At 45.3% G+C, this 18,018-nt stretch overlaps 1 protein-coding gene across 1 annotated transcript in view; it reads right to left on the bottom strand.

Moving 5' to 3' along the window:
- Positions 1-482: 482 nt before the first annotated feature.
- ESPL1 (extra spindle pole bodies like 1, separase) overlaps positions 483-18,018 on the bottom strand; it is a 37,838-nt gene continuing 20,302 nt past the window's right edge. The window contains exons 12-31 of the mRNA XM_072654808.1: positions 17,816-17,950; positions 17,336-17,455; positions 16,850-17,021; positions 16,387-16,515; positions 16,070-16,226; positions 15,548-15,657; positions 14,167-15,158; positions 13,026-13,362; positions 12,642-12,800; positions 12,140-12,353; positions 11,788-11,975; positions 7,696-7,823; positions 7,459-7,581; positions 6,178-6,333; positions 5,890-6,060; positions 5,687-5,791; positions 1,874-1,989; positions 1,611-1,694; positions 1,211-1,375; positions 483-830 (exon numbers count right to left, since the gene is read on the bottom strand). Coding sequence (XP_072510909.1) covers positions 629-830; positions 1,211-1,375; positions 1,611-1,694; positions 1,874-1,989; positions 5,687-5,791; positions 5,890-6,060; positions 6,178-6,333; positions 7,459-7,581; positions 7,696-7,823; positions 11,788-11,975; positions 12,140-12,353; positions 12,642-12,800; positions 13,026-13,362; positions 14,167-15,158; positions 15,548-15,657; positions 16,070-16,226; positions 16,387-16,515; positions 16,850-17,021; positions 17,336-17,455; positions 17,816-17,950 — 3,963 coding nt within the window. The 3' untranslated portion in view covers positions 483-628. The remainder of the gene's footprint in view (positions 831-1,210; positions 1,376-1,610; positions 1,695-1,873; positions 1,990-5,686; positions 5,792-5,889; positions 6,061-6,177; positions 6,334-7,458; positions 7,582-7,695; positions 7,824-11,787; positions 11,976-12,139; positions 12,354-12,641; positions 12,801-13,025; positions 13,363-14,166; positions 15,159-15,547; positions 15,658-16,069; positions 16,227-16,386; positions 16,516-16,849; positions 17,022-17,335; positions 17,456-17,815; positions 17,951-18,018) is intronic.

The raw sequence follows: 18,018 nt of genomic DNA, 5'->3' as shown, positions 1-18,018 counted from the left end.
TACTCTGATACTAAGTGGCAGATTTTCGGAAAGGATTTCCTCCCACCGGCCTGCTCCCCGGCCGCAGTTCCTGGCACACCAGGAGGCCCTTAGCGCTTGGTGACTGAGCGCACTGGGCATCACATCCTCCAGGCCACCCTGGAAGGCAGCCTTCTGGTACTCGGATCTCAGAGCCAGGGCCAAGGTCTTTGAAAGGCCACTGGACCCCGCTTGCCCCTCCGCTCCTCCTCAGAAATGTTATCTGTTGGGAGAGTCAGTTCCACTAGTCTCTAATGGCCACACCACTGCCCCACACTCAGTACTCCTCACTCCTTCTGCCTTAAATGTTGGCCTTTAAGTGAAATAACGAGAAGAGGAGGCACAAAGCAAGGATAGCCAGGGTGGTGGAAACTTAACAGTACAAAGCACCAACAAAGAAGGTGCACGGCAAGGGCTGGGAAATGCTTTTAGTAATCCCTCCGGAGAAACCAGACACAACAAAGTTTAAGTAATAACTTTATTACAGTGAGTAAAAACACATACTGAAAAAATCAATTAAATATTCAACCGGAGTTGGGGGTTTTTCAGAAGTAGGGTGTTTGAACAAAGAAACCAGAGGTAAGGACTATAAGGAGACTTCTTCTGGGTATCACTGCAGGGAGACAGGTAAGCCATAAGCTACTGGGGCAGCACCGATGAGGTATTTGAGTCTGGGAGCCTGGCGTGCCTGGATGACATAGGAGAGGAGGGGCGCTCCTGAGCCAGCCTCCAGCCAGCCCTGCAGCAGCGCTTCTGTGTAACGGTCTATTTCTCTGTCTGTCACATCCCACAGGTTCCCCAAGAACAGGGGGCTAGAAGAACAGAGGAAAAGAGGTTAAGAAAAGGCCTGGGATAGATCTATAAGAGCTAAGAGGGAAAAAAAACCCAAAACCATTTGCCAGTTCATTTGGGGGACAGAGTTGGGGCAAAGGTGGGCCATAAGAGAGCTCTGGATACGGGATAATGAAGAAAAGGAAAGAATTGGCTGAGCTATGGCTCAGAATTCAAAGCTGGAGTGTGTGTGTGTGTGTGTGTGTGTGTGTGTGTGTGTGTGTGTGAGAAAGGGAAAGCTAGAGAGAATCAGAAAGCCCTAGAGTGAGCCACCTGGGGGGGGAAGGGGGAGAAAGGGAAGAGGGGGCTTGGGGGAAAGTTCTCTATTTCTCCAAAATCAATGCTCCTGGTCAAGACTCACCAGCCTGCGATGATGTACTTGAGAACGATGCCAGCCCCCTCCAGGTTCCCCTGTACAGCCAGGGCAGCACTGCTACACCCAAACAACAAGGCCACTGCTCGACAGTTGAGCCGCTGGATTGCCTGCCCGTCCAGGAAAGAGGCACCAGCCCCGTGCCCTGCATAACTGATGCAGAAGTGGAATGAGCTACAGCCTGTGACTCAGTTTCTCTTCCTTAAACTACCCTTTCTTTTCACTCTCCCCTACATCATCAACAGCTCCTTCCTGCAGAACTTTTCTCAGTAAATAAGAGTTCTGCAGCCTCAGTTTTCAAGAGGTCTCCTAAGAAAGGGTAACAGGACCCAGATGACCCCATTCTTGTCCCTTTGGGGATGTAGTCTCTTCCCACCCCAGTACTCACATATACAGATCATGCTCTGTCAAGGCTGCCTGGACCTGTTCTTGGCTTGGGGCCTCACCAACCAGTCCCTTCCAGCCAGTCTCACTGTGGAGAGGAATAAACTATAACAAAGTGCAATGGAAGAAAAAACAACAGGAAAAAAGGCCCAAAGTAAAGGAGATACTAAAGAGGTGACACCAGGGAACCCGTTTTCCTGACCGCCCCTCCCTGTCAGGCGTCTAGGAGTGGACCCTTGAACATTCTTCTTTCTTTACCCATCCCACCTGCAGAAGCGTGCTCGGAACCGCTCCTCTGTGTTTCCCAAATTGTTCTGTGGGTTCAGGATGTAGAAGGTACTTTGTGGATTCACTCCCCGGTTCCACACTGATGAAGCCTGGGTCTGCATCAGTAAGATAAATGTTCATTATCCCCTAATCTGACAGAGCTGGGACCTTGATGTCTTAAGTCTTTATTCTACTGCCTTGCCACAAGCCTGTTGGGCAGATGCTAGAGATATTATCTCTATTTTAGATATGGGATCAAGTCCCAATATAAGAATGATCTTGAAATGACATCCTTTAACAAGGCGCTGTAGAGAAGTGTTAGGTGTCACTTATGACAGCAGAGGGCAGCAGAGGTCTTGACTGGGGCCAGCCAAGGAAGCTCTTAGCTGAGATAAAAGGAATAAGCGAGATAGACTGGGTAGGAACATGCAGAAGAAATTCAGAAAGAGTGGCAGAGAATGGATTGCCAATAAGGCCTAGAAAAGAAAAATCCCAGGAATAAGCGAAAGGGTCTAAAACTAGGTTAGGCAGGTAGTTGCAGGTGCCAGGGTTAAGGGAAACAGAAAGCTGGGAATCTAATTTCAAAGGCTTGGGAGTTGAAGTCGAGGGAGGCAGATGGATGTACCTCTGGTCAGAGGTAAATCCAGACCTGGCCAGGGGTGTGACCTTTTCACAACCTTTCATGCACCTCATGACTTATATCCTTGAATTCCTCAAAGGATGCTTCCCTGCTGGCCCATACCTGCCCCATCACACAACTTTGAGTGCTGGAACTTGTTTAAGTGATCACACCACAGTGAAAGAGCTAGTAAACAGAAGTCAAAGCTAAGTCTCTGACCCACTCCACTTGGGGAGAGCCAGAGCAGCAAAGGGAGGGAGGCCTGGACCATAAAGTCTTTTTCCTTCCCAAAGGGTATCTTTTTTTGGGGGCGGGGAGGTGAGAAGGGGAAAACAGGAGGGGAAATGTTGAATAGACAGGGTTGATAGAAATCAGGGTTAGATGTGAAACAAAGAAGGTAGTCACTGGATTGGAGATAATGATCTGGACTTCAGGAAAGGCTCCAATTTAGGTGTCTTCCAGTTTCCAGGAGTCCTGTCCCTGAATGGAGGTGGAACCTGTGACTCCTCACCTGGAGGAACTTCCTACAACATTAATTGGCATGTTTATAAGTTAATCTTGGCTCAATGAAACTTGATTTAAAGTCAGTCTAGGTTGCTTATAACTCTCCTAAAGGAACCAAGAAATAATGGTGATAAGGGCTATATGTAGAGTAGAATGAAATGTGAACATAATTATATGTTACAGCAAACTAAATCAGTGACAAAATAAAGAAACTCAAACGTCTTGGAAGAGACACGGCAGCATAAATGTTATCGTAAAATCAGATGGGTGCCTTTGTTTTGTCAGTCTGAGGGAGGGTAAACATCAGTTTTCAGAAGAATGAGATGAGGTTTGTGGAAAGGCCATAGACTGGAACGCAGTCTGCCACCAGCAGACATGACAGGTGGATAGGAGGCCCTGGAAGGAGCCAGAATGGAGGAACACATGTGCCATTGTTATCTGCCAGGACAAGGACAGTCACTCTGAGATGGAGAAAGTCACAAACCTAAGCACTGATGGACATGCAAGAACTGAGGGCTTTCTAGCTTGAAGGATGGTAAAGGCACAAACCTGATGAATAAGGTTGTAGTGACCTATCACAACAGCAAGAACCATGAATGATACTGGATTACTAGGGAAGCCTTGAAGCAAGTATGACCAGCTACACTTGGGTTTAAATCTCCCCATAAGATGAAGCTATGCCCTGAGCACGACCCTAGAGGGTATATAAAGAATATGCAATGTGAAAAGCTGTAAGCCAGCAGAAAGGCCTGGGGCTACTGCTGATTTTCAGTGAAAGGCACAAATTCTGAATGAGGGTTGAGTGGCCATCAAGTTTTCAAGGCATAGTCACCTGCTCTGTAGGTAGTTCCCAGAATTCTGGTTTGTGAGGAACAGTGCTGGTCATATGATTCTAGTGACCGGAGACATTGATTTTAAAGCATGGAAACCACCAAATAAATGCCTGATTTAATTTATGAACTAGCTGCAGGTGTCCCAGACTTCAGTGACTGGTCTAAACAATTCTGGAGCTTGTTTCTTGGCTCCTTCTCAATAGCACCACAATGATTATGGCCTTGGTGGTCAGCAGCTATCCCCTACTCTCCGTGTGGTATAATACTGTTTAGTTGTGCTGTTTTAAAATATATTCTGCAAATGCTCAGCTGACAGGAGGTGATCCAGATTGCTGCACTAAGAGACTGTTGTGATTTATGTAGGTAAATCTGGGGCAGAAATAAACTGGTATTTAGATAAGTAAATTGTGTTCTTGGACTCGGGCAGAAGGGATGGCTTCCTACATAGACCTAAGGAAGAGAGAGTTAGGGTTGAGAAAGGGAGGAATTAAGCCCTGCAAACCAGTCTGAGTCAGCACTAGAGGCCCCAGTGGCTAGCCAGGGGATTCACTTTTTAGGAGCCTGTTCAAATATCACCTTGTAGGCTCTACTTATGTACAGTGATATACCCCAACTCAATTTTTTACTGTTGAACTTGAATTTTTTGAGCTAGTACTAAATTTGTTTCTGACAAGGCAAGTAGGTAGGTCTAGGTTTAAGGTTCCATTTCGGTATACCATAATCCCTTCTCAATTCATAGTTCACAAGCAGTTCATAACTGAACACAAAGAGGGCATTCCAGAAGCCAAGTCCAGCACTCAACGGCATATTTATCTTAGCCACACTTCATATGCAATGCAGTTTTCCATAAGGACCCCCTTCTTTAAAGGCACTAAGAGGCACTGCAGCATCAGAGCTTTCCAATATTCTCCTGCACTGATCCTCCCATACAGCACATAGACAACTAAAACCTTGGCAAAGACTAGCCACCAAACAAATCCTGCAACATCCAATCTTCAGGTTTTAACAAGGTCTATACCTATCGTATTAATCTGAATGATCAGCACCTAACATTCAGGGTGAAGTTCTTTTTCATAGATTATTTTTTTCTACCCCTGCCCAAATCATGTGTTTTTCAGCCTTTGTTGTACAGAGAGAAGCCATAAGGTCCTTCACACAAGGCAGGATTGACACTAAATTGTCAAAATCTTGAGAGAATCTGGGACTGACAGGGACTAATAAGGAGCTGTAAGAGGTATCAGAGAAGCTCAGATTTCACTAAAGACAGTCATTAAGGGGGTCTAAAAAGGACACCTTATGTAAGGGAATCTAAGTGAGACACACAGTAGAGAAGGGACTAGGGCAGTGAGGAGGAGCAGGGCAGATCCAAATGAGTGGGACAGAATGGTGTGCCAAGCAAATGAAGCCCACAGAAGCAGACAGGAAAGAAAATCCAAGACATAGGAAGGGGACTTGAAAACAAGACAGGCAGATGAATCTTGGGCAAGGAAGTAGAACCAAGTCAGGCAACAAGATAACTGATCAGAGAGAAAAAAACAAGAGGGTGTTGTTGACCTTTGGATGGTCTTAGCTGTCTTCGGAAGCCCTGCTCCCTTAGGTTCTTAAAGGGATGCTTTTCTGCTAACCCTGACAATTTAGGCCTTCTACTAAATCTACAATTCTATACACTAATGTTTACAAACAGTACAGAATCAAATGTCTGGATAAGGTAAACCTTCAGGAAAATACTTAAACCTCCTTTCTACGTTTACCCTGGTTCTCCTCTCCTCCTCAAGATTCAAGTCCTTTCTCATTCTCCCCCAGCCACACGGCCCCTCCCTTTTTCAGGTCTTCACCCAAATCAGCCTCTGCTCCCACCTCTCTGATAAGTGAGTAGCTGAGCAGAAATCGGAGTGAGGGCAGCCGAGTGACAGGCTGTGCCCGAAGACTGGGAATGTTCTCCCAGGGCAGCTTCTGCAGGTCCTGAGGAGAAGAAAACAGAAGTTGTTATTCTGATCTGGACCCTGCTGGCAGGGAAAACCCTCATATGAGAATACAGGATCACAGATCAAAACCCTCACCTTATCTAACACCAGTACCAAGTGCCCATTACTCTGCCTGGTCTGGCCCTGCTGACGTTCAACAACCTCCTGTAATAGCTCCTGGGCTCTCTTTGGCTGGGCCTGGCATAGGCCATGGGCTAAAGCCTGAACGTCCTGAGGGGAAAGGGTATGGGCAGCACCTAGAACCACCTGCAGGGAAAAGTCAGTTATCATAATTTCACTTAAGGAAATATTGGACTGACCTCTGGATAGATCAGATTCCTCTCCCCTACCTGACTTTACCCAACCCCTTTCTCCTTAACTCACCTGCAGCAAGGTTGAGTCAGGAGACTTCCAACCACATTTCCCTAGTGAGTCCTTTAGGGAGGAGGCCTCCTGGGTCAAACTTGGACTCCTAGTGGACGGTACCAGCATCACTTTCCAACAGCCCAGTACATGTTTCTCCAGGGAAGTGATGAGGACCTAAATGGGGGTGGGGGGAGGGGGAGAAGTAATAAATTATACTGTAGAGATAGAACCTTGGCAACATTTTTGTGATACTTGACTCACATTTCCTCCTTACTAACTGCAGCAGATGAGAAAAAAATTTTCATTTTTTAATGCCAGGAGAAGCTTAATAGGAGCTGAGACGAAAAAAAGTCACCTGAATATTGAATATGGGGTTGCTCGGAAAATGCAAGCACAGCCAGCTATTATTTAACAATTCATTGATCTTCAAAGGAAGTCCTTGACAAAAAAAAAAAAGACACCAAAAAAGACACCAAAATATTTATAGCAGCACTTTTTAGGGAAGCAAAGAACTGGAAAAGTAGGTGCCCACTGACTGGGAAATGCATAAACAAATTGTGGTACATGAATATAATGGAATATTACTGTGCTATAAAAAACGACAAATGTGGAAGATCAACATGAACTGATAACAGTGAAATCAACAGAGCCAGGAACATCAGCATACACTGAGATTACAATAATGGAAACAACAACTATCACAAAACAACAGAAAACGTGGTGTGAAATGATAAAGAATAAATCTGGCCCCAGAGAAGAGAAATGGGAGATACTTTCCCTGGCCCTTACTCTTGCACATAAGTGAGGGGCCCATGGGCATGTAACATTACGTAGAACCTTATAGTTTTTAAATATATTAATCAGTTTTGCCAGATGTTTTCCCCCTCTTATTCTTCTTTAAAAAAAAAAACAACTTTGTCCTAGGGCATGGCTCTCAGGGAAGGTGGAGGGGAATGCCAAGAAAAATACAATTAATATAAAACAAGATACCAAGAGAAATCTGTTTCAAACAGTGTCATGGCACTACCCCATCAGGGAGACAGTGTGAGTACTGTCAGCTCCATGAACAGGCCTGATGGTCACACAGGCACATGCTAGAGCTGAAATTCAAGCTTGATGCTATACTATGTACATAGTTCTCCTGTACTATGGCTGCCTACTAAACAAGAGGCTTAAGCTGGGGAACATACACTTTGGTTGTAAAGGACACATATTCCAGGAGACTGAAATACTCTAGGCAGAACCCTGCAGGTCAGAGAGGAGGGGGATGGGGTATTTCTCTTGCCCCCGACCCAGTACCTCCATCCTTCGATCAAGTTTCAGCCGAGTCGCCCACCACTTGGACTTCTCCGTACAGCTACTGTTCTCTTTCTGTTCCTTCTGGATTGCATCAAACTCTCCCAAGGCCGAACTCAGAGGCAGCTTTTAAAGATAAAATAATAACATCTCCCGTTACCCCTCTCTCCACCTTCATCCCCCTCCTCTACCCAAATAAACAATGTCACTCTAGCCATAAGCTCCAGTTGTCAGCCCTACCTTAGCCTGGGCAGTGGGTATCTGGATGGTGACAGGGGGAGTATTCTTTTCTAAACGTGTCAACAGTAATGTATCTCCTGTGGTTCCAGACTGGAAGCTGACCAAGGCCAGCACACACACTGTCACCCCTAAGACAGAAACATACACATGCAGTTGTAAGTGACTAGAAGGGAATTCCCTCCGCTTTCTATCTATGACTCAGATTAAGTCTTATCTTCTACGTAAAGGTTTGCCTAACTGTCCTAAACCACAGCAACTTCTCCCTCCTCTGAATTTCTATACAGCTCATGGTTCAGTGGTACAGACACAAGAAAGTGGCTAATAAGTCATCTTTTACATGACAAAGTATCATCTCCCCAATCTGACAGTAAACTCTTTACTGACCAAAACTGTCTTCTTGGGTTCACCCCTCACGGCACATGGCAGGTTCATACCTTGAATAGAGTACACATTCACATACTGCAAGGAGTCAGGCATGGCTGACCTCTGCCAGCCAGGGCCAACCACCCACCTGAAGAGAAGCAGGCCCAGTCCCAACCCAGCTCTCTCTGCAACAAGTCCCCATTATGACTCCTACTGCTTCTCTCCCTGTCCCTATACTAAAGCGATCTGCAGTCCTGTCCTGTTCTCTCCTCATCCTTTTCCTCATTCCTACAACCCCCAGGTCACACTCCCAACACTCTTCACTCTTTCCACTGAACACTGGTCCCAGGCAGACAAACTCTTTTACCCTGGATCTCTCACTCCATGTCAGCACTCATTCCCTTCACTTGTCTTCCATCTCATCATTTCCCAGTTCTTTCCTTTGTTCCTGCAGTCTCTGAAAAAGAAGTAGCTCTTCTCCTTGCTGAGCCACTTCCACAAGCCACTTCTAGTCTTCTCCAATAACTTGTCTGGTCATTCTCTCTCATCATTCCTTCCCTAATACATTCAAATATACCCATGCCTCCCTTATCATTAAAAAAGTCCATCCATAGCCTCTGCCATCCCCTCAAACTATCATCCTATACCTAGTCTCCCTTTCTTAGCCAAACGACTTGAAAAAGGTCAATGCTCTGTTTCCACTTCCCTCCTGACTCTTTGAAATCTGACTTCTAATCTCATCCTTCCATGAAAACTACTCTCTTTAAAGTTACCAGCGATCTTTTGACAGATCTTATGGTCTTTTCTCAGTCTTCCTCCTTCTCAACTTGTCTACTACATGTGACATGTGACCACCCTCTTCTCCTGGATACTCTTTCTTCTCTGGGTTTTCACAATACTCATCTGTCCTGGTTTGCCTCCCCTGTTGGGGTTGTAAGCTCAGTTTCATGTAGACAGTCTCAGGCAGGTAAAGGTGAGGACTTCTAAAACCTCAGAGTTCTCATGAGGCCCCCCAGGGAACAGCTGGGAATTGAGGCGTGAGACTCGGGCTATCGGGCTATCTCGTGCATTTCTGCTTCTTCCCCATGGGAAACTTGCTGGGGAGAGCATCCCACCCTTGAGATTAACCCATGGTCTGAGCACACCTGTTGTTGACTAGCTAAAGGCTGAGAGCAGGCACGGTATTCAGGTGCAAACTATGCAGTGGGAGAGCTTAAGTAGGGTCAGGAAAGCCTGAAGGCGCTCTTTGCGCTGAGGGGCCCTTAGAGGGCAGAAGGTCCCTCCCCTCTCCCACTCCCATTCTCTTGCTGTACGATCTTTGCCTCCTTGGGAGGAGGAGGATTCCTCTCTCCTGAGGAAGAATTCACCCTGCACATGCAACCAAGACCCTGAATAAAGCCTAACCCTTGTTCGACTCTGGAAAGTCTCTTCTCTCAATACGTTTATCCGGTTTGGCCTCCGAAGACCTACGACAGGTAAGGTAAGACTTGGGTAGCCCTTCGGCCTCAAGGCCGAACACTCCCCCTATGTGACCACTGCCTTCTCAGTTTCCTTTGCTGGTTCATCATCCGTATCATGGACCCTAATTGTGGGTGTTCCCCAAGGTTTTGTCCTAGCCTCTCTGACTTTAGATTCTCCCTTGGTAACTTCATCAGCTCCCAGATATTTAACCATCATCTTTATGCTGATGATGGCTGATAAAAGACTATCTAGTTCTCATGTCTGCTCTGAGCTTCTGGCTAATAAAAGACTACCTAGTTCTCACATCTGCTCTGAGCTTCTGGCCGGAATCACTAATTACCCATTATACATTTCAAACAGGATATATCAGAGACATCTTAGATGCAACATATCTGACACTGAATCAATTATCCTCCTTCTCAAACCCTTCCCTCATTCAAACTTCCCAGTTTCTTTTGAAGGCACCTTATCCTTACAATCTCCTTGGTTGGCTACCTCAGTGTTATCTTCAACAACCTCACTCCACATGGCCAATCAATCGCAAAATCTTGCCATTCTACCTCCAAAACACTTCTTGCTACAGACTCATTCTCTCTATTCATCACACAACTACAACTTCAGTTCTGGCCTTCAACACTTTTCTCCCAAATTGTTCCAACACTTTCTTATTTTCACTGTCACTTCCCTAATCAACTAGCTCCAATGGCTTCCTGTTGTTTAACTTTGAAAGCTCTCAACAATATGGCACCAGCATGGTGACTCGACCTCACTGGACATTCCTGTCAGTGACTGGCCTTCTCTCTGATGTTCATACACAACTCTATCTTCTTTCCCTGCCATTGCAATGTATGTCTAAAATCCTAAATGCACTCTCCTTTTCTCTGCCTCATAGTCTCTTCATATCTTTGTAGTTATGTACTTGTCTCCCCTGTTAGACTATTTTCTTTTGTGTTTATATCTCCAGCACCTAGCAGTATCTGGCACACAGCAGGCATTTAATAAATCCTTGCTGATTAATTTCTAGATGAATTTTGTTATTTTTTCTAGCACTATAAAATAATTTTGTCCTTCATTCTCAAAGAGGACCATGAGATCAAGATGATGACATGACTTGCAGTTGCCTCTGAGTGAGGGAGGGCTGACAGGTATGGCACTGAATAAGTAAATTAATTTAGGGAGAATTGTCATTTTTATTATATAAGCTCAGCCTACCCATGACCAACAAATATTTTTACATCTGACTTTATTTGTGTGAAAAGTGTTTTGTAATTATGTTCATACAGTTTCTGGGTAGTCTCCCAAATGTTTTATATTGTCTACAATTATTTTAAATGGATTTTTCTATCTTTTGCTGCTAGTCTTTGTTAGTAACATATGGAAATGTTGATGGTTTACGTGGGTTTATTTTATATCCTGTAACTTTGCTAAAGTTGTTAATTATTTCAAGTAGTTTTTTAGTTGATTCTCTAGGATTCTCTAAGTAATACCATCATATCTGCAAAGCAGTGACAGCTTTGCCTCCTCATTGCCTATTCTAATACCTCCAATTTTTTTTATTGCTAAAGTTAACATTTCAAGTTCAAAACTGAATAACGGTGGTGATAATGGACATCCTTGTTTCATCCTTGATCTTACTGGGAAAGCTTCTAGCTTATTCCCCATTACATATAATGCTTGCTGATAGTTTTAGATAGATGCTACTTACCATTTTAAGGAGAACTCCATTGACTCCTATGCTGTCTAGTGTTTTTAATAGGAATAAGTGCTGCATTTTGTCAAAAGCTTTTTCTGCATCTATTGAGATGATATGATTTCTGTTCATTTTGTTACTGATATTGTCTGACTGACTAAACTTCACAGTATGGGATACAGAACACTCAGATTAACTAGATTAACTACCGCAAGCTTCTAGTGTGGCTACAAAATTTAGGAGAGGATTTTCTAAGCATAACCTATGTATATTTGGCAGGCATAGAATGGCAAACCAAGGGAATGAATTACACACTCTTCCATTAGGCTTTACAATCTCTTTTCCTAGGAAACTTCAAATCGAGACATACACATAAGATTAGGTAACATCCCTCCTAAGGGCCAGGGAAGGGAGAAAAAGCTCTCTATTTTCTTAGGGGCCCTGAAGGATGCATCCTTATGGTCAGTAACTTCCACCTCTCACAAAAAAAAGAGTTCATGGTAGTGGTCAATGCTCAAACTCTAGCTTCTCAGTAGGACAAAAGAATTCCATTCCAACCACACCACTCCCAATCATACCGCTAGGAATCTGAGCCAGGAGTTCCTGGAAACTCTCCTTCTCAGGCTCAGGGAAGCAGCCAGGCCTTGGGGTTCTGAATGAAAAGAGGTGCTGGAGGCGGGTGAAGGGGATGCCCTTGGGCTCCTCCTGTAGATTCAGCCTCTGTAGCTGCTCAGTCACATCTAGCGCTTGTTGCTTCTGTGCCTTGCTGTGAGTAACACCAGCCAGGAATAAAGGTAGAAGAAAGGAGGTTAACCAGCTCCCTCAGAGAGTGGCCAATGTCAGATTCAGACTTCCAAATCCAGAAGGCCTAGTTTCAGCAAGAGTCCATCTCAAAAAGAGCCCAGAAAGGGTGAAGAGAGTGTTACTTACTGGAGTTGCCGGTGAAGGGTGGTGAGCAACTGGTGTCGAGGGGTAATAGAGACTGACTCGGTGACAAAAAAGGCAGTGGCATAGGGATCACGGTGACCCAGGCACAAAGCCAGGAGACGGCACACCTGAGCGTAGAGCCCACTTGGGGGGCAGTGGCTGACACAGCGGAAGGCAATCCTTAGGGAGTCATAGACGGAGTCAAGGGTAGAGAGGCCTAGGATGGGGGCAAATCACTTTCTATTGGTGAATTTCCCACTTTCTGACTGATCTAAACACCTTTTCTTCAGCAATCAAGCCCCTATCCTGAGTCTGGAAAGGGAATGTGAAGATATAAACTATCTATCTTGCCTGCCTTCATGGGTTCTCATTCTCCATGAGGCTTTTAAACTTATCTGGAAACTTCAATGAGAGAAGTGTCATGAGGGGGTGCAAGACATCCAGACTCAGACTCTTTCCACCCCCCCATCCCACTCCTAAAAGCCCTCAGGGCTCTTCCACTCACCAAAGGTTGCAGGGGCAGAGGCGAGCCTGGAACGCACGCCATGGTATTTGTTGCTTTCCCTCTTCTCAGGAGCCATGAAAGGTGGAACATCCTTGTGAGCATCTCGTCTTACCACTTCACACTCTCCCACGGCTGTGTCGTGCCATGCTGGTAGACCACCTAGTGGAAGATAGAGTCCTGTCATATCTCACTTCTGGTCTCTACTCACCCTCCTACCACTGTGCCAAGGCACAGTGACCTCATTTTTCTCCTCTATTGCCCCAAACTACCATTCCTTCAGTCATCTTATGATCTGGAGTTCCCCTTTACAGAAAAATCTCAAGTTCTGACTATTTAGATGTCCTCAGTAGTGTATTGCTCCCTCTGTCACACTTGAGGCCATACCGTCCTCATCAGAATCCTGGAGAATCTCAAAGCTCACATCCAGTTTATCAGCCTTTTGTTCTTCAGGAATGGTCCGCATGAGCTCCACATCCAACTTTGTCTGACGTCGAAGGGCTCTCTGACGGATGTGTTCCTCTACCACTTCCTTCCTGCTACTGCGGGTTCGGTTGCTGGGGGCAAATTGATCCTTGGAGCTACCTGGAGCATCTCCGGTATCTGTCTTTACTCTTGAGGCCCTACCACCCCGACCCCTGCCTCGAGATGTAGTCCCTCGTCTCTTGGGCTTTTCAGCTAGTCCTTCAGGAGGGATGTAGTCTTCATCATCACTAAAGTTAACCTATGGATGGAGAAAATAGGAAAGACAGAAAAATTATATATCTGTATGTGTGTATACACACACATACATATATGTATATATATACATATGTGTGTATGTGTGTGCATATAAGATAGATAGATAAATATACACACACATACGTATTACACACACACACACACACAAACTATACATCTTGGCCACCTTCATGGGTTCTCATTCTCCATTCTGAGCAGCACGTTATAGAGTTATGGAGTGATAATGGCTGTAACTGAGATTTGTAAAACTTAAGAATTCCATGATGGCTCCTCCACACACATTGCCACCTGATCTATGTTCAGTGGTCCCCAAAGCCTTCAAGGGGCATTTACTTTTGGAAGAGAAAGAAAGGGCAGCTAGGTGGCACAGTGGATAGTGTGCTGGGCCTGGAGTCAGGAAGACTCATCTTGAGTTCAAATCTGGTCTCAGATACTTACTAGCTGTGTGACCCTGCACAAGTCAGCTAACCCTATTTGCCTCAGTTTTCTCATCTGTAAAATGAGCTGGAGAAGGAAACAGCCAACCACTCCAGTATCTTTGCAAAAAAACAAACACACACAAATGGGTCATGAAGAGTTGGACACGACTGAAAACGACTGAACAATAACACCACCAAAACGGGAAGAAAGGAAAGACCAAAGACAGCGATAGAGTTAATACCAGGCGAGCCTCCTGTCTGGAATATGCATGGCAAATGTGAAGTTCCTTAGAGTTAGTAACTGCACACAATAAACACTCAACTAATCATTAACATCCCAAACCCTTAATTTAGTTCCTCCACTTTACCTTGAGACGAGTCTGGGTTCTGCACCTCACCCTAGGTGCTTTGGCTAAATCAAGCTTGCTCTTTCTAGAAAGTTCCTCATCAAACACAGTGAAGGGTGCATGGGGTCCAGCTTGCCCTGGCTGCTTTGGGGTACAAGGTCTCCCCATTGGCCATAGGGCAGGGGAAGGCTTCGCATCCAGATCCTCTAGAGAGGTATTATGGAGGGACAGGTCATCAGAGGCTATCTGCTTTCCTCTTTCTCCTGCAAGCTTTTGGCTCTGATTTTGAGAAGCCTTTGAAGTCTGGGATAACTTCCCCACTGGAGGCTGCCAGATCCAAGTGTTCCCAAAGAGCTGAGTGGTACAGCAGCTGAGATTGTATGTCAATGCCAAGGCCTTTGTCACAAGTAGACTGGCATGCCAGAGATTCAGGCGGGGAGTCCTAGAAGCAACAAAACTCAGCCCAGCCTCCAAGATTCCCCATAGGCCCTTGTCTGGTGGATGGTTTATGCCTTCCAGAGCCAAGTGAGTGTAAGCCTGAGCAATGAGGTCCTCTAGGAATCTTGGGGCAGGTGAGGGTGGGACTTCTTGGCTCAGAGTAGCCTGCAAAACCTGTGCCAGATGGTCTATGGCCCCTGGGCATCTCCTGAGCACAAACTGTAACAAGTCCAGACCCTTTGCCTGATGACCTGAGGAGAGTTCTACTCCAGCAGAGGCTAGCACCCATCGGAGGCAGATAGCTAAAAGAGCAGGATCAGTACAGAGTGTACACTTGCAGGCAGGCAAGTGGGAGAGGAAGACAAGGCAAGGCTGAGGCTTGGTTTTCAGAACAGGAGAGGACACCAAAGAGCCAGGATCCTTCTCCACAGTAGCTACCAGCTGAAGAGCAGGGCCCTTCAGAAAAGGTTCTTCTTCTGGGAGCTCAGAACAGGGCAGTACTCGAGTTTGTTGTGGACCTTTTTGGGGATGGATCTTTTTCACATTATCTGGCAACTGGGTTATCCCTTCAAATTCTAGAGAGATCAAGAAGCTAAGTCAGGTACAAGTCAGTACAATAACTTCTAAAATCCCATCAAACATGAAATCACTGAATCACAGGGCAGGAAGATTTTCTTGAAAAGTCATCCTTCTATCCCAAAATAGTACCAAACCATCCCAGATATCTCTGAAGTTCAAGCCGTCTGGGGGGAATCCACTTTCTCCATAGGTTTCCTATTCTTATATATAACTATTTTCAATTCTATAGTCCAATTCCTTCTATGGTACAAAGAAGGTGGTCACTTGAAAATTTGCTTTGAAGCCAGGGATAAATTTTCTGCTCAGAAAAGACTTAGTTTGTGCTACTCCACCCATTTTAATTCTTCTCATTATTCTCTGCCATTTAAGGTCATAGGTCACTCACCTGTCCCAGACTGAAGCAAGAATAGCACCTGCTCAAGATCTGAACGGCAAAGGTCAAGATCATTTCGGGCTAGTTCTAGTTCTCCCTTTAGCACCAGAAACAGGGCACACCTTTTTTTTAGGGAGGGGAGGAGGAAGTAGAAGGAAAAATAAAAGCCATCACTAGGTTTTCCCTTTTTCTTTTTTCCTGTGATTCCCACTGGTCCTCTCCTTTGGCATCCATAGCTTCTTGGCACTTTTAACAAAAGAGCTCACAAGCACTAGGAAGGACAGTTGTGTTGAACATCCCCTGAGAAAACTCCCTTCTTCCCCATTCCTCCGTACCAATGCCTTAGAGCAAATGGAGCTCAGAAGTGAAGAAACTGAAACCTACATTGTGGGCATTAATACAGGACAGGACATTTGGAACCTAGCTCTGGAACAATTCCCAAGTGCTAACATATCTGCTTCTAAGGAAATATTAAGGAGTCATGCCTTCCTTCCCTCCTGCCCTCTCCCTACCACTTGCCTCCCCTGTACTCACTGGCGTGGACACTGCAACTTCAGCGTGAGCCTCAAAGCCTCCAGGCAGAAGGCCTTGGCTTCACTTACAATGCCCAAACGTCCCAACAAGGTTACCAGTTTCTCTGAGCAGCCCAGAACTTCTGCAAGAACCTGCCACTTCTGTATTAGGTTGTCACCTGTACCAAGGGGAGGAAGACACTGCCATATCCCAACTCTCAGACACCCCCAAGACAAAAATAGGCATGTCCTTTATTTAGATCCTGTATTCTAAACTTCAGAGGGACATCCTCCCCCAGAACCTATTGGACAAGTCTGAGAGAGAAGGAAAGGACCTACCATAGTCAAGAAAGACAGTTTCCACGGCAGCCTGCTGAACAGAGAGCAGGTCTCTGCCCATCAGAAGGATGATAATGCTTCGGAGGAGCTTGTGGGATTCAAGGAGAGCTATCTCAGGGGTCTGCCAGCCTGTGTTTAGAAAGGGTGGTGGGGCAGAAGGAGGGAGAAAAAGAAAATGGTTATGGACAGAACTTCCCCAAGTTCAGAATAAGTAAAAAATCTTAGCATTTCTAGGGAGTGCAGGAAGAGTGGCTGCTTTTAGCTATGAAGAAAGTTCCTAGACAGTTCCAGACTCACAGATCCAAATCAGAGAACTAAGATGAGGCAGAGATAGGCTTGGTGGTTTGGAAACTGGCCACTTCAATAAACAGGTTCCCTTGAACTATGCATGGAAAGAATCTCCTCAAAGTATCTCTGGTACATGGGGGTGCCCTTGCCCTCTTCCCCTTACGTATACATGTACCTTGAGTATAAAGCTGCTCCCACTGCCGGACAGAAAGGCTGCTTGAGGGGAGACTAAGGTAGGCAGCCACCAATTGCAAGGCCTGGACCCGTAGCAAGTACCAGGCCTTAGAAGGTTTTTGAAGGGCTGAATCCCGCAACACAGATAGCAGCAAAGAGAGGCCTTCAGCAACCTGAGGAAGGGTAGTACAGAAAAAAGATATACACAAACACTGAGGAGAATTGCCACCAAGAAATAGCTAATATTTTTTCCACTTCCATCTTCTCAGAGGGGATATGGCCTTGTAAGAAATAGAGGCTCAGAGATAAGTAATTAAGTCCTGGCCATGTCTTCTTGTAGCTAAGTCCAAGTAGTTTTTGGTTGTCTTACCTCTTCAAGGAGAAAAGGCTGGAACCATCCCTTCCAAGTTAGTCATCTCTCTATCCCCACACAGGAAGACCTTTCAATCTGGACAACTCTTTACCAAAAAGAGAAATGATGAGGTACCTTCTTAAGGATGCAGTAAAGTTGACTTCGAAGTAAGGCACAGGTTTGGGTAAGGAGCACGTATCCATCACTGTTGTGATCACTGAGCTGCAGACTGGACTCTGCCTCCTCCAAATATAGCTATAGGCACAATATGGGAATTGGTTGGTAGTATGAGGAAAAGCAACAAATGGCTAAGCTAAAATATTATTTATTAAGTCAAATATCACTCATCTATAAAACCAAGGTATAGACATAATCCAGTTAAAAGGTTATAGGTCACAAGTTTTTAAAAAGTAGCTTTAAAAGCCTTCTCTTCCCACTGCTTCTACCCATTCTGCAAACTCCTTATAGCTTATCTCTGCTGAGTATTATGAGGAGTAAGAAGGAGACATATGGGGAGATAGATGACCCCTGTTCCATTTTTTATCTGCAAAGAGATATAAAGCTTTAGCGTTATTCTCTCCTATAGGCACCAGCCAGGGTTGGTCCATTACTCACCTGTGCATAGCTGGGACAGTCTAGTGTCAGAAGGAACTGGGTGATATGGCAGGAGGCACTGGCTGCTCTAATGTAGTCCTTAACATTTTCTGAGAGTGTACGTAGCAACAAGTGTGTCTCAAGAGCCTGTAGGGGCTAAGAACCCAGGAATGGTTCAACCAGCAATACCAGAGGTACCAAACTCCTTCCCTAACCTTCACCAA

Source organism: Notamacropus eugenii, chromosome 3, assembly GCF_028372415.1.
Source record: "Notamacropus eugenii isolate mMacEug1 chromosome 3, mMacEug1.pri_v2, whole genome shotgun sequence".
NCBI lineage: Eukaryota > Metazoa > Chordata > Mammalia > Diprotodontia > Macropodidae > Notamacropus > Notamacropus eugenii.
Note: the sequence above shows the minus strand (reverse complement) of the source record. Positions and strands in the feature narration are given on the sequence as shown.